General features: G+C 37.1%; 1 protein-coding gene across 1 annotated transcript in view; it reads right to left on the bottom strand.

Annotated features, from left to right (window-relative positions):
• Window positions 1-15,657, bottom strand: part of ZNF385B (zinc finger protein 385B) — a 53,830-nt gene that overhangs the window by 29,132 nt on the left and 9,041 nt on the right. Inside the window, exon 2 of the mRNA XM_009873728.1 lies at window positions 7,978-8,088. Coding sequence (XP_009872030.1) covers window positions 7,978-8,088 — 111 coding nt within the window. The remainder of the gene's footprint in view (window positions 1-7,977; window positions 8,089-15,657) is intronic.

Below are 15,657 nucleotides of genomic sequence, written 5' to 3'. Positions count from 1 at the left end.
ATGGCTCAGTGTGTATGTGTGTGAGATCAAGATTTTTTCCAGCTTTCTTCAGGATCAGCTGAAGTAGCCCTTCAGTTGGTCTTCATGGAAATAAGACCATTGGACTGTCAACACTTAGGCTGAATGCTTGCACCCGCTACCACAGTCTGAAAATTAACATATAAAATTAGATACAAGTAGAGCAGCATGACATTAGGAAGGAAAAATGCAGAAGCAAAGGGAGATTCTGAAGCATCCATGGGCAAAGTCTGGTTTCACGCCTTAAGCTCTGCAGTTCCAGCTAAGTGCCACTGTAGCTCCTATTTCTTCTCCCTTGCTACTGCGTCTTTTTAAAGCAGGAATTCCACTCTGGATGGAAAGTCTTCTCAAGAGCAATTTTATCTCAAATACTGCGTTCACTTGATGCCAATAAAATAGTAATCTCCAACAGAAAGTATTTTGTGGAAAATACACAAAAGCTTCTACCACTAACAGTTCAACCACACCGGCAATTTACAACTGGAAGACTTAAGGGATATGTAATGATCCTGAAAACTTCTATTCTGCTCTGAAGTGTCTACAAAGACAATTTCTTCCTGCCTACCATAAAAAGTTTTACATAACTTTAAGCTAAAAAACCAATTTAACATGTCCTAAATGTAGTGATAGCCTATAGTGTAAAAAGACCATCTCTCAGCATCCGTGTATCTGCCCACTTTTATACATCAAGATGATTCCAGTTCCAGGGGGCATATCATTAATAGAGAATTTCTTTATTTTAAAATTATTTCAGAGTGCTTACAACTTCTTCATAATATTCTTTATCCTAAATTATCAATAGCTTGGATTACCCAAGCTTATTTTAAAATCAATTTGTGTCTGAAAGATACAACCAATGCCTAAGTGGTGCTGGAAGATAAGTAATAGTATTCTTGTAAAAGCATAGATCTAAGCAAGGCTATGACTTCCAGAATTCCCAATAACTACAGTATTCGACCACAAGTACAAAAAAAACCAAAACAAAGAAACGACTGTTTTTTCAGGTAAAGCTCTTTGTGTGGAAGGAGCCAGGCTAACTGTAATCGCATTGCACGAGGCAGTACGGAGAAGCAGTTTAATGAAGTGTGTGCAGCAACCCTACGAAAGCAACAGCAGTGCTCTGATTAAAGAGGGCACCTAACTCCACTTGAGGAGCATAGAGGTATTTACATCCATAGCATACCATCATTTTAAGTCACAGCAGGTCCTAGACTACGACGCTCCCTTTCTTAACGCAGAGGTCTAGCAAATGTTTGATCACAGTTTACCTGTGAGAACCCCACAGTAAAAGTATGCATATTTATGTGAGTTGTATATAAATCAAGATGAATTTAGACTAGAACCATAACTTTAATACAAAACACATGAAGTGACGAATTAGGAAGTGAAGTTCAAAAATTTAGTTTTATCTCATCTGATATTAATAACAGGTGCAATTGAAGAAGTCTGCAAAATTGAACTGTTCATATACTTGTTATACCAAAGCAAAGCTTTCTTTTTAAAATTCTGTTCTCAACAGATTTCTAACACCTAATTGCTCCAGATAGTAAGGTACATTACTATTGAAAAGGACACAAAAAAAAATAAATCAAAAAGCTGTGAAAGATCAGTCATGTCATAGGAAGTCAACTAATATTTTAAATATCTAATCAAACTTAGTTAAAAGCTCTGTTAAATAGCAGTTATTTGAACAGAACTTTCAGCACATTATAACCCTGTACTCTATAATCATACAATATTTCTGTCATGTTGGAGCTAACAACTTTCATCATTTTGTCAGTTCTGTCTACAAAACAGAAAATTACCTTCACAAGGTTCTGAGATTTATGCTTTTAATTACCTCCTATCCGCTTCACTACCCTCCATATTCAAAGAATCAATATAAATAGCCCTATTTATAGGGAAAATGGAAACCATTTGACAAAAGACAATGACAGCTCTGTAGATTTTTATTTGATGCTATTGATTATTTTGTGTGTTATCTTTTTGACAGCATGAGTTATTCATTCACATTTGCAAAGTTAACATGTGGTAATACCTGCCTAAACTTCAAAAATTTGCCTTCTGGCTTTTAAAAAAGAGGACCACTATCATCACATCATTTTTACTACCTATAACTGCCTTCAACAATAAAACTACCTTCAGCATCTCTTAATGCCCATCTGTTACATCTACTTTTTCTGATCTGCCTATAAGGTGTTTTTACTTGATTTCCAAGTCTTTGGAGGAAACACCAAAAAGCAATACTGACTTACTGCTCACAGAGCAACACACTGCGCAAACATGAGTTTATTGCCATCAGATGGTATCTTAACAACAAGCTGGTACCTACCAGGCTGTACCACAACCAGAGACCTTTCTACAAGAAACAGAAAATGTGCAGAGAGAAGTAGATTCTTCTTTCAGATGTGATCAACAGATGTCAAACTCTGTTTTCAGGAAAAAACACATCACCAAACAAACAAAAAAACCCATGGCATGGACTGCTGGCAAAATGTATTTGTGAGTTTGGAGTACAGAGAGGTCTGGCTGCAGACGAAAGGGACTGGATTAGCACCGACATTATTGTACAGTGCCCAAGCTCAAAAACCTCTGTGGTCTATCTATACATATAAAGAGAGAGAAGAGCACAAAGAGTTACTTGAACATAAGGTGATCATTCATAGATGCAGAGAAAAAAGCAATCATGCAGAAGCCAAAGAGGTATCCTTGCAACTGCCACTCACTTTTCTCTCATGGCTGCAGGCAGCAGTGTCAGATGCCATAACAGAATATAACAGACAACTTGGGGACAGTCTGGCCAAAGCTCCACAGCTGCTGTAGGGACTTATCGCCACACAGCAGCTGCAGGAGATACTGAAGATTCATCTGGTGGCCAGAAGGAATGAGAAAGAATGAGCCAAGAGTAGGCAGAGAAGGATTCCATGTGGGATCGAAAACAGTCATGTTTTTTTCCCCTTGCCCTGTTGCTGCTGGACATTCTTATAGGTATCGGAAGGATTCAGCAAACTCAAGCGGCTTTTTCTTTCTGCTAGGATGCCTGTAATATAAATAATTAATATCAACAAGTCGGACCTATGCAATTAATATGAAAACTTATTTAGCAAAGCTTATCTATAGTCTAAATATATATGCCATAGCTTTTGGAAGGAATCCCAGAATTCTTAAAAGGGATTTTTTTTTTTTTTTTAAAGGCTAAGCTAGATCTTTCTCAGCATGCCTTGCTTCCTCCTGGGGGAACACAAGGGATGTAAGTCCCTTGCTCTGGTGGCCTTTAAGCAAGCATAAAATCTGACTCACTATCACAATCTGTTCCATGAAGATTCTTCCTCTTCTGCTGCATGGTCTTTGGTGTTAGTAAACGTAATCTTATTCTTTTCTGGGCTGGATTATAATACAAGACTGCAGTTTGAAATTTATTGACGCATCATCATGTAAAAATTAAAATACAGAATGGTGTTAACAGGTATTTTGATGTAAAGATGGAAACACCTGTGTTTATTCTACTATATTGGGGAAAATCTAACTGTAACTATTAATGGATGGTGCTGCCTTTAAAAAAAAAATAAAATCCAAAACAAAGTGGCTTTTTTTCTGCATAACAGAGTCAAGTTTCAGCAGGCTAGAATAAGTATCTCATTGACTATTACAAATCAGTCTCATCAACTACCAATCCTCACAGTGCTATCCTTCCTAAATTGATATTTCAATAGCAGTTGACTCCTGGTATCTACCATCATTAAAACTCAGTTTAAGAAAAAGCTTTGTCTCTATTTCCACATTTCTGAATCCTCTTTTCCTTTCAATCTTTGACAGCTCCATTAACTTTCCAGTTTTCTGGCATTAATCACCTTTCTACCGTTCATTTTAATGCTTTTTCTCCTCAGTAAATCCTGCTTCTGTCCCCCTTAAAAAACAAAACAAAGCACAATGAAAAACAAAAAAAGGGAAAAAGAAAAAAGAAAATACAATGCAAACCTAATGAGTAGGTATTCAGTTCTAGAAACAGGCATCCAGTATTATTTGGGATGTCCTCAGGTGCCCTGCCTGACCTCCAGCTATAGGTCCTCTGTCAGTGTGGATAACCCAGATACCTCAGATATTCAAATGACAGGACACTTAGGTTTAGGCACCAAATCTCACTCTAAGTACCAGCCAGAGCATCTTAACTAGATTATGTGAAAAACATTGTTAAAAAAATTATTAAGGCAACCTCAGTTATCACTATTGTCACGTCAGTATCACCATTACAGATAAAATTCTCATTCAATGACCTCAAAGTTCAGACTATTGAAACAACTGTAGTTTGATGTTACTTCAGAGAGATGGGATTTTGTTTTTCTGTTTCTAACGGCTTTGGATCATCTCTTCTGTAGTACAGTTTCTCATGGGGTTGACAGAGCTTAAAAGAGGTGCTCAAACTGTTTGTGCCAGAGCTATACAGCAGAAAAACACAATTTCCAAATCAACCAAACTGCAATTAATGAATTCTAGAAGAGGACTGATAGAGTATGATGGTGAAGGTCTACGAGTATGAGTCAAAAAGTATCATTTCTTTTTTTGGAAGAGGATAAACAGATTAGGCTAAAACTAGACTGAGTTTGTACGCAGAGGTATTCTTCATGTTGTACTTTTAAAAATTGGTTTAGAAGTATAGGACACTGGGAGATCCTGAAGAATTCCATTAGGAAACACTGTTCAAATTATAACATGGTAGAAGAAAAATAGCATAATCCAAGGAATTTTATTTTTCAAAATGCAGAAGGCATCACTTCAACATTAGAAGACACTCCCACACTAGAGACAATCTATTTTAAAATTTCAGTCCATCTTCAATATCAGACTTTCTCTTCCTGCAGAGAGCTGTAGATCTCTGCCTCTGAATCTGATGCCAGAACACTCTCACCAAACCTAAACCTGCAGACGCACTTGCAGAAGAAAATGGAAATCTTTGCAATTTACTGTACTCATTTAGTGGGATGTTTGACAACTATAAATTGACTAGTCTGAATTTTTTGGTCTATTGTTCCAGATCAGTGAGTGTCCAGAGCATGAGGAAAAGATTGCAGGCAAGGAAACCAATTTTCTTTCTCACAGGTGAATATCCACTCGTCCACACGTTACACATGCAACAAAGCACTACTACAGTCAGGTCAGAATCTGCAAACATCATGCAATTGAAATTAACTTAGGAATGAAAGTGAGAAAACTACTTAATAACTTATTTCTGACATTTTTATTTAAATTGCTTGCATAATTTAGGTCAAAGGATGTTCAAAGGAACGAAATGTCCATCAGGAAGAAGCATGTCAGCCTTCTAGAAGAAACTGCAAGTGTGAAGTGGCTGTGCTACAAATCTCATTCTGCAGTGGACTAAACTCAAGGTTTTAATGCATGCTGTCACAGCTTCATGCAACCCAAAACACCCTCCATACATTCTTAGTACGTCCCATTGTGGTAGTGATTCACTGAAAGATTCAACAGTTACAAGGTTCACAAATATTTGAGTCCCCTTTCCCCAGCCCACAAATCCAGGATGGATTGTAAAAGACATTCCATCCTCTAAGCATAATTTCGCATTATAAAGGGACTGAAAAGAAAAATATAAGCAAAGAATTCAGATTTTTATTTCTATGAAGTAGCTTTTAACAAGCTAAGAAATAACTGTTAGAGTTTGCAGGGCTTAGCTGAAAGGCCATTAGCATCCCTTCAGTGAAATTATAACAATGCAGATTATGGCGGGGGCAAGCGGAATGTGTAAGAATAATAATTGAATAAAATAAGATCTCACTCTCTCAGAAAAAAAAAAGAAAGCAACACACGCTCAGATAAATAACTCTTAAGGTCAAAAGACTAAACCTGGAGGTAAGATTTAAAATCTTATGTAAGCTTCCCAGGAGAAGCTGAATAATCAGATGAAAGGCTAGATATATTTTAAGATAGAAGTGCTATATACTACGGAAACTCACTCTCCAAATATTTCTGCATGTTGTGATATTATGAAGATTATGAAATATTTGTGAGACAAATTTATATTTAAGTATTTTCTGGCATTAATAACACTACCAGAACCTCAGCGCATTCTAAAATCAAATTTTCATGTTGATTGTGAATGTCCTGGCAAAGCAAACTGCTGCAGCAAGTAAGGGGACTGTATTTTATTATTAACAGTAGCACAGTCATGATACTTCATCTTTTCTTACATCCACCCATTACAAAATGATGATGATATTTTCTAGTAACTAGAACCGAGTGTATTGAGCCCAGTTAGAACAAAAGGAGCACGATGCCATATGAATACACCCACTGCAGAAGAAGAAACAAGGCTATAATCTGCCACGCTCTTGTGAGCTATTGAAAGCAGAATACAAGACGCACTTTTTGTTCTACTTTGAGCATAAACCTAGATAGGAAAAATTGCTTGGTTGGCAGATGTACAGATTGATATAATATTTCTGCTCTTTCCTTTTTTATTTTTTTTTTCCCTGCTTTGAGCCGCTAAGTTGTGAGTCAATCCATCTGCCTCGAGTGCTCTTTGTCCCCCTGAATGTCAGTGCAGGCCAAGTGAGCGACTCCTGAAGGGGCAGGACCCATCACCAGAGGGACCCTGACCTCAGGGGAGAGGAGACAGGAGGGACAGGCCAGGCTGCCTCCCTGGTGATGGAGCAAAGTCCAGCTCAGCAGATCCACAGAGCTCAGGGAAATTTTTAGAAGTTTTAACTGGTTCCTTGTTTTATTCAATAAAAACAGGTATCTGGACCAAGTGTAAGAGTAGAAAGATTTTTTGACCTTAAATCTTGACCTTAAAGAGTAAAGACAAGTGAACTATATTTTAAATAACTTTTGAAATGAGTTAACTAAGTAGATATTGCCACTTCAAAGAAAGTTAGGTAAGCTTGTCAAAAGACTACAGATTTAGAAATCAATTTGAAGGCAAGATAGCACTGCTTCAAAATCCTTACATGCCTAGCCAAGAAAGCCAAACTGGGGAAACCACTTTACAAGACATCTTTCAAAGTGGAATGGCAAAGGCAGAGAAAATCAGAATAATAGGTATGGGTGCTGTACTGTGAATCTCCAAGAGCATCAGGTACTCAAAGACTTTGAGGAGGTGTCTGTAAACTATTTCATAAACTGTAATCATAACAGCAAGATATATATCACTTAAGGATTTATTCTTACACTTGAGATCAACAAAAAATTGGAGATTTTTTTGTAGGGTTTTTATTAACTTAATGACATGAGCAAGTAGTCTCTAAGAACAAATACATACTTTTAGAATGCAGAAGGTCCTAATTTTCTTAGGCAAAGTTTCACATTTTTTAATTTTCAAGGTACTCAGGAAAAACATTAATTGGATACATATTTTAAGCACATCAGTCAATGAAATGTATTTTCTCTGAATTACACCTCAGGAAACAGTTTCCTTGAACTTTATCATACTCAAAAATAAAACTAGAAGAAAAATTCCAAATTTATTACAAATGAAAGTTAGTGGAAGAGAGATTTTATTAAGAAATTAGAAGACATATTATCAGCAAGGATGTAGGAACAACAGGAAGAACATACTTCTTTTTGGAAGAAGAGGAGGTATGACATGGAGAACTTGTAGGGAAGGTTTTCTGTCTCCTCTTCCTCCTTTTTTAAAAAAAAACAAAAAACACACACAAACCCTCACACTTCCTTTTGCAGTACCTCTTGAATACTACTGGACTGTCAAATAGGATATCATCAATGGATGTGGCAGTGGACATCATGCCAGACCCACTCAAGAAAAAAAGAAAAAAAAAAAAGCGCAATGTACTCTACGAAATTCCACCTCTGAGTGGACAATATATCAGCCCATAAGGCTGGACAAAATGTAGGCACAACTGGAATTATTAATTTGGGAGAAGAGGTTTAGATTAATTATACTTAATATGCCAAAAAAAAAAAGCAATGAAATTAACCAATACTCACATCAGAGTTAAAGCGAAGTTGGCAGACATTACAGGAAATGACTTGTTTCTTCTTTGGGGGAATGGACACTCCAAATGTATGGTTTATGACTGCTTTTTGCACAGGATCCATCTGGAGAACAAACAACAATAAATTTACAACTTTCCAAGCAATGTACAGTACAGAAGAGAAATAAAAAATAATTTTCTGCTGAAAGATTTGTTTTTTCCTTTTTGATATAAACAGGAGGAAATAAAATTTCAGCCCTCATAATAGTTAGATATAACACAGGCTAGGGAACTGGTATCATGCCAGGGCTTATGAAGAAAAGGCAGCTCCATCGCTGCTGCCACCCCCGGCTACAAAATAGTTCCTCCCCCAATCCTGCACATGCTCCATGTTGCAGGGTCCCACCGTTGCATCTGAATTGTAAAGAGTCCCCTATCACCTGCTGATCCAACAGACACCCCACAAGAATCCACTTCTGTCCTGTAACAAATCACTGTAATTTCTCTCTCTTTGCTTTTCTGTTCAGTGACAGATATTAACACTTAACTGGGAAATACTCGTTCAAAAGGAAGACAGAAAAGTTGAAGTTACTGGTTACAAAATTGAACAGTAGATTAGCTGCTTCTAGACTTTCTAAACCTGAGGATAAAGACTGTAACTTTCCCTTAGTATACATTTAAACTTTGAGAGAAGCCTGCACTAATGAGGATTTTCTTCATATGTATGCACATGCACAAATACACAAATCCAAGAAAAACATATTGCATCGTATCTGCCGAAGAACACATTTTCTGATAATCTATTGCCTAATATTAAACACTTACTTAACATTTTTGGGGGACTACAGCTACATAGCTTTCTTGCTACATTCCTTTAAAACCAAATTAATATTTTCGTAAATGTCATTGCTAACAAATTTTCTGTACAGATTATATAAATTTTATCAGCTTTTACCATTAAATAAGGTATTATATTACCATAGGGGTACCATATTAAGACAATTATACAAGTAAAAACACCTCGTCTAGAATGAACTACCAAATTTTTAAATGACAAAGTGTTGTCACAATGAATGTGATAAAGTCTAAAAAAAACCCTAAAATATCCTTATTTCCTGTCTGCTCTCCTTCTAGAACATAGTGACAGTTCAAAGTTTAAAAGCTTGAAATACAACAACAAAAAAAAATACCTGTTTCACACTTGTACCACTTACTGCATCACCTTGCACAATACATCACAATTATATATACAGGTTAAAAGTTTCTTGAGCATCCATTTTATAACAGATATGCCAGTCAATATATATTATTACATTTATAATATGTATAAAAAGATTGCTGTATCATTAGAGAATAGTTTGTTTTTTTCTTAAACGGAAGATATGTTTTGCTTTTCAACTTAAGTTCTAATTGTTAGACCAGGTAATCTAGAACAAAAAAGTAATGCTGAAAAGTACCTCAACCATTTGCGAGAGTCTGAAATCGGTGAAAAGAAACAGCAAAAATACTCACTAGCGTCTGCAGTCTCGATTAAAAAAAAGAAAAAGATAAAAAAGAAGCAGGGATCAACGCTTCCCCTGTGCATTCCAGGTAACAATCCACAGCACTAGTGTTAGGCAATGCAGGTCAAAACCGTACGGTGCAGCCTATACACAAAGTCCCAGTTTCAAACAGATGTAGCAGCAGCACAAGGACAAAATCTACACAAATAACACAGCTCACGTTGCCTCCAGAAAGTACCATTTGGGATCCCCAGGGGAGCAGTTAATGATCCTTCCCAAACCGGAGCCCCGCATGTAGTCTGGTCATGATTAGAATTCAAGAAGTGCAACATTAACAATTAATAGGTTTTAAATATATCAGATAGTGGGGTGGATTACAGCATGCTGGAAAAATAAAATGGTATCTGTCTGTTAGAAGATTAATGCTGCAGGGTAAACCGATCTCCGATCACTACGTGGAATTATTCTCTTTATTGCAAAGAGGGAGGGACAGAGGGAACTAATTTGTTGAGGTGTATACAAGGAAATGACACAGCATAGTTTGCCCAGTGGGGAGCACCAGTATTTAAAAGCCAGTTCTATAAAATAAAATAATAACAGAAACTAATAGCTATCACAAACGCAAATAAAAATCTACAGTCTACTGCTTACGCTACAAGAGGAATTAACAAAGCACTTCACAGTGTTCTGGTAGCCATAACTAAGTTTAATAACCTTTTAGTCTTTTTCTCCTACTGCAATTTCCAACAAAGTTGACAATACTATCTTTCTGCAACAAGTCTTAAAATCACCAAAACTACAGAAGTAACAAAGGATTAAAAGCATCTGGGCAGGTTTCAGCAGTAATCTTCTATTACTATTTTTCAATTTCAGAACATGCAAACATGAGAAATACTCTGTAACTACTGAGACAGGGGAAAATCACTTCCAAAGCACTTAAAAAATGCAAATGTAGCAACAGATGATCCAAAAGCATAGAAGAATTGCTAAACTCTACTGAAGCTCCAACTAGCCTATTGCTTTATCTTCCAAAACAATCATATGCAGTTACCAAGAACAGAACAGGAAGAGCATAAACATACAGCATATTTCCCCCAACTACTTGCACAACGTTCATATATTGTTCCACCAAAATTTTTTCAGAGTCAGGTGTTTTCTGTGTCCTTCCTTATCCTAGTGACTTTATCTTACACAGTCACCCTTTGAAATGATATAAACCAATTTGCACTCTTTGCATTGAGTTCCAAAGCCTACAGTCTGCTGCACCAAGAAACAATTCTTTTTCTTTAAATGTAGCTCCATGCAACTCAATTTTATAAGAATTGTACCACACTCCAAGTTATCTCTGCATTCCTCCATCATTCTGTGCATGGAAACCATTCCATTGCTTTGAAAAGCCATGTCACTCTTCTCAATTGTACAAATCCAATAAAATATTTTGAAGACAAATACCAGAACTAGTATATAATACTCAGGGCGGATCCATACTGAACTATGAGCTAAGGTTTGCATGGAATCACTATTACAAACATGAAATCTCACACTCAAATGTTAATGGCCAATACATAGCACATTACTTTCTATACGAAATTTTGTGAAGTTTTCCTGTATGTCATGGTACCAGAGATTCTTCTGGTGCCTTCAGAGAACCAAACAGATGCTACGAGACATTAAAGTAAGCATAGGAAGAAGAAAAAATAAATTGAGCAAGTGCATCAGGACAATTCCTTCAGTGAAACTGGTGTTCTGGTTATTTTAAGAGATCTCTTTACACATGACAAACAGTACAAATGCTGATTTGTGAGCCTCAGAAATTAATTGCACTCATCCTGTCAAGAGGTAAGTTGCTACAAACAGAAAGGTTAGGTATAATTTCTAACTCTTTTGTTTAAATGAGGTGATGCTACATTGCAAGAAAAGCTGTTTTTTTGTGACACTGAGAATCCAGAATATTTGTATTAGTTTTTGCTAAAGGTGCAATCTCTATTTTAAAAGTTTGGATAAACTCAGTTTCCTCTCCGATTAAACCTTTTGGTGCTTGTCTAGTATCCAAGGCTAAATGGCTGGTTACACATCTGAGCAAGTGATAGTGCACTGACTTACTTTTGCCATTTCTACCTAATGACCTAATTTCTAAGCTTTCCTTCTCTTCCTGATCTGCTTAGCTATTGAAGCCTGTTAAGCATCATACATGCTATTGCTACCAATTCAGAAGCTATGTCTTCTCATAATAGCAGCATAATCTTAAATCTAAGTAAGGTTTAAAACTGTGACCAAATTTACACCCTCAGTTCAGTTACCTCTCACTGTGATGTAACTCCTGGGTCAAATCTAGAGCTGTCTGTTAGACAAGCATTTGTAAACAGAATAGCGGTAAGTGAGTAGAAGGGATTTCACTGAGTATCACTTAACCACTAGGCATTAAGAAGCTTCTGAAAAAACACGAGAGTGGCCCTGTGGCATTCTGTGTTGTTTTACTGTAATAAAACAAAATTTTAAACCTTATGTGGAACAAACTGATAATATAATCCAATGTCTCCCTCAGGCAATCGAAGGAAGAAAGCAGTGGCATATATAAATTACCAATGCAGAAGCAGTGTCTAAATTAAGTTCTGGGATTTTTTAAAACTGCTGGACAAAACTTCTTTTTTGTGTGCCATTATTAATATTTATTTCTATAGAATAATAAGGGTTGGAAAAGACCTCTAAGATTATCTAGTCCAACCGTCAACTCAACACTATCATGATCCTGAAGCGCCACGTCTACACATTTTGTGAACACCTCCAGGGATCGCAACTCCACCACTTCCCTGGGCAGCCCCTTCAAATGCCTCACTACTCTTTCAACAAAGAATTTTTTCCTATTTGTTATGATGATGTAAGTAGGCAAACAGATGTAGATCAGACCTTTTCAACATCCTCCTAGATCACCAGGCCTGTGTCTCAGCTCCAGCTGTCACGAAAGTCAAGCACACTATCACGGTGGAGAATGATCATGCGCTGAAAATTATAAATTCCATCATACATACACAGACTCCTACCCTAACTGTATATATTAAGATGACTAACGTAATGGTAGTGAATACATATACTCAACAGACCGCATCTTCAAAATAGGCAGCATGAAGTCAGAAACATTGTGATGCAATATTTGGCACAATTGGCAAATGTAAACTGGAAAGAATCTATTTTCTCTACATTCATGCTGCTCATGTCCCAACATGTATCATCTCTCGTTTGGCTAATGATAAGTGTAATTTATTGTTCAAATCAGTGCTATGCAGTTATAGATTTCCTTGCTTATTTTGCATCACCAGGCACGTCAGAGTCAGCTCCATGGATGAAGGTCTACCTGAAAGGAGGCTGTCACAAGGTGGGTGTCAGTCTTTTCCCAAGTAATCACAGAATCACAGAATTGTTGAGGCTGGAAAAGACCTCTGAGATCATCAAGTTCAGCCTATGACTCAACACCAGTAAATTACAGGACAAGAGGAAATGGCCTCAAGCTACACCAGGGTAGGTTTAGATTGGACATCAGGAAAAAGTTCTTCACTGGAAGGGTTATCAAGCACTGGAACAGGCTGCCCAGTGAAATGGTTGAGTCGTCATCCCTGGAGGTATTTAAAAGACATGTAGATGTGGTGCTTTGAGACACAGTTTAGTGGTGGCCTTGATGGTGCTAGGTTACTTGTTGGACTTGATGATTTTAAGGGTCTTTTCCAAACTCAATGATTCGATGATTTTATGATATGCACAACTTTGTTTATCCATGAGAATGCCATCAGTGTTCCCCATGTACCAGCCCTCCTTGACTAGCACAAAGCATGTCCCCAACAGAGACATATTCCTGTACAGTAAACCTGTGGTTCTCTAAACATCACCTCCCCACACCTCCACCTCTATGCTTCTCACAGCATTCTGGATTTTGAAAAAACCCAGGCAGATGGAAATGGCCAATAACCAAGCCAGGGGAGGGCTTCTGTCAGATTCTCAGCAGCTGATTTGGTCTTGTTCAAACGTTTAATTAGAGCAGAAAGAATAATTCATTTACAACATTATAGGATTTTTTTACCATAATCCAGTGGTCTGAGAGATTTTTTTAATCACATTTTGTTGTTTAACAGGCTCTCTGAAGGTACTTACACATAACACATTTGCACAGAGCATGAAATCTAGATCTCACTGAAATCAAATCCAACCACACTTGGGTTGCAATGAGTACATTATTTTCCTTTTCTTTTTCCTTTTTACATTCTGAGTAGATGTCTTTCCCCAAGTGCAGAAAGACATAAGCATCCACTAAGAAAGAATTCAGGCCACAGGGACTAATCCACATGGTTCTCAGATTACAGTAACAACATTGTACTCTGAAGCGAAATCTCTCTGAATGCAACCTCTCACTGTTTGTCTCTCCTCCTCTTGATCAATTTGGCAGCAATCTCCAGCTGCCCTGAAGAGAACAGTGGCTGTGGTAGCTGTGACCTCCACACTCTACTACTAGTCAGTGAAATCAGCCTGGAGGCATTTTAGAACAAAGCAGAAATCTTGCTGTAATTCACTTGCTAACATGTCAGATACTAGAGTTATCCATGAAGAGTTGTTGAAATAACAGTGAGCATTTGAAAAATAAAAAAAGGGAAGAGACATCCTCGGAGTTTACACTTCTACTTCATTTTTAGTGCAGAAAAACTAAAAGAACACCTAAATCTAGGAACAACTTTTTGTGTCCTAAAAGAGGTGAAATATTGATAAATTCAGCTTTCCCATCTTCCTTTTAGAGATTAAGGTTCAGCTAAGTTTATTTTTGTCCAGTCCTATGGCATAATGCATAGCCACTTGGTGTGCTACCCTCCAGCATGTTCCCCTTCTACAGCTCAGTTTGTACAGAAAAATTAAAGAGGGGAAGATTCTCTTTGCGTATCCGTGTTCACAATCATACGGAACACTGGAAATGTCTGCAGCAATTTACAGATTTGTTTTAGGCCAGAAGGAACCATTATGTCTGATTTTCTGAAAAATTCATGACACAATTTCATCCACTGCAAAGTTTTGGCCCTTTCTGTTATGACATCTGATAACGTATGGTCAACTAGAGCCTAAATTTTGGGGAAGAAGCTCAGCAGACTGATTTTAAAGTTTACAACTAACTTAATTTACATCACTGGGGAAGCAATGCTTACTATGTCTATTATAAATCACTTGATCTAGTTGCGCTTCTGTAATAAGGGTCATCCTAATCTCCCAAAACATGCTGAACATGTAGGCACTCATATGCCTCAACCAGATCAGTTCTTAACCCTCTCTTTGATAAACCACGTAAGTTTCCTAAGCCTTTCACTACAAAGGCCTTGATGAATTTGGTAGGTTTTCTCTGACTCCTTTTCAGATTTTCAATATGCCATTGAAACACAGGTTCTTCAAGTTAGAACACCATGCTCAAATATACTCCTCTTTACCTACTTAATTCCATCTTTTTTGTTTTAACAAGAAATGCATCCATCTTCTTGTCTCAGCATCAGCTTGGGAAGTACAGCCCTAAATCTTTCCTGGTATGCTTATTTACCCATCCAGTGTGCTAGCACAAATAATTTCACCATCACATGTCCTTCTCTATCTTAGGATGTGTTCTGACCCAGCTCACAGAAACAGCACCAGATGGGGAATCTGCTTCTGGTAGGGTTTCACTTAGAAAATCTAATGTGCAAAACTTTGTCACACCAGGCTTAGGACGCCAGGGATGAATCCCAGCCTTCCCAGTAGAATTTTCTTTCTCCTAAACCAGTCCAAAATCATGGTTTAGACTAACATAAGCAAAAGGAAAAACATTCTACACTGTCCAGGGAAATAAAATCATTGACTTCCTAATCTTTTGCTCTTCTCTCCTCCTCTGTCTTTGCACTTCTCTAACTTAAATCAAGATATTCTGATATTTAAAAACTAAATCAGGTAAATAACTCTAATCTCTTCCTATCCTTCTCTTCTTCCTAATAACATGATATGATTAAGCACAGACATCAAAAGAAAATTGAGAAAACAACTTTTAATTCCTTTTTAGTATTATTTTTTCAGTGTTGACAACATTTTCTCCGCCCCTCCTTTGCTTCATGGGAAAGGTATAGTTATTCACCCATGTGTATATTTACGGCATGTTAAAAATAATTTCTAGTTTAGAAAATAGCAATTAGGAGAAG

The sequence above is a fragment of the Apaloderma vittatum genome, unplaced genomic scaffold, assembly GCF_000703405.1.
Source record: "Apaloderma vittatum isolate BGI_N311 unplaced genomic scaffold, ASM70340v1 scaffold1337, whole genome shotgun sequence".
Classification (NCBI taxonomy): domain Eukaryota; kingdom Metazoa; phylum Chordata; class Aves; order Trogoniformes; family Trogonidae; genus Apaloderma; species Apaloderma vittatum.
This window is presented reverse-complemented; position numbering and strand designations above follow the sequence as displayed.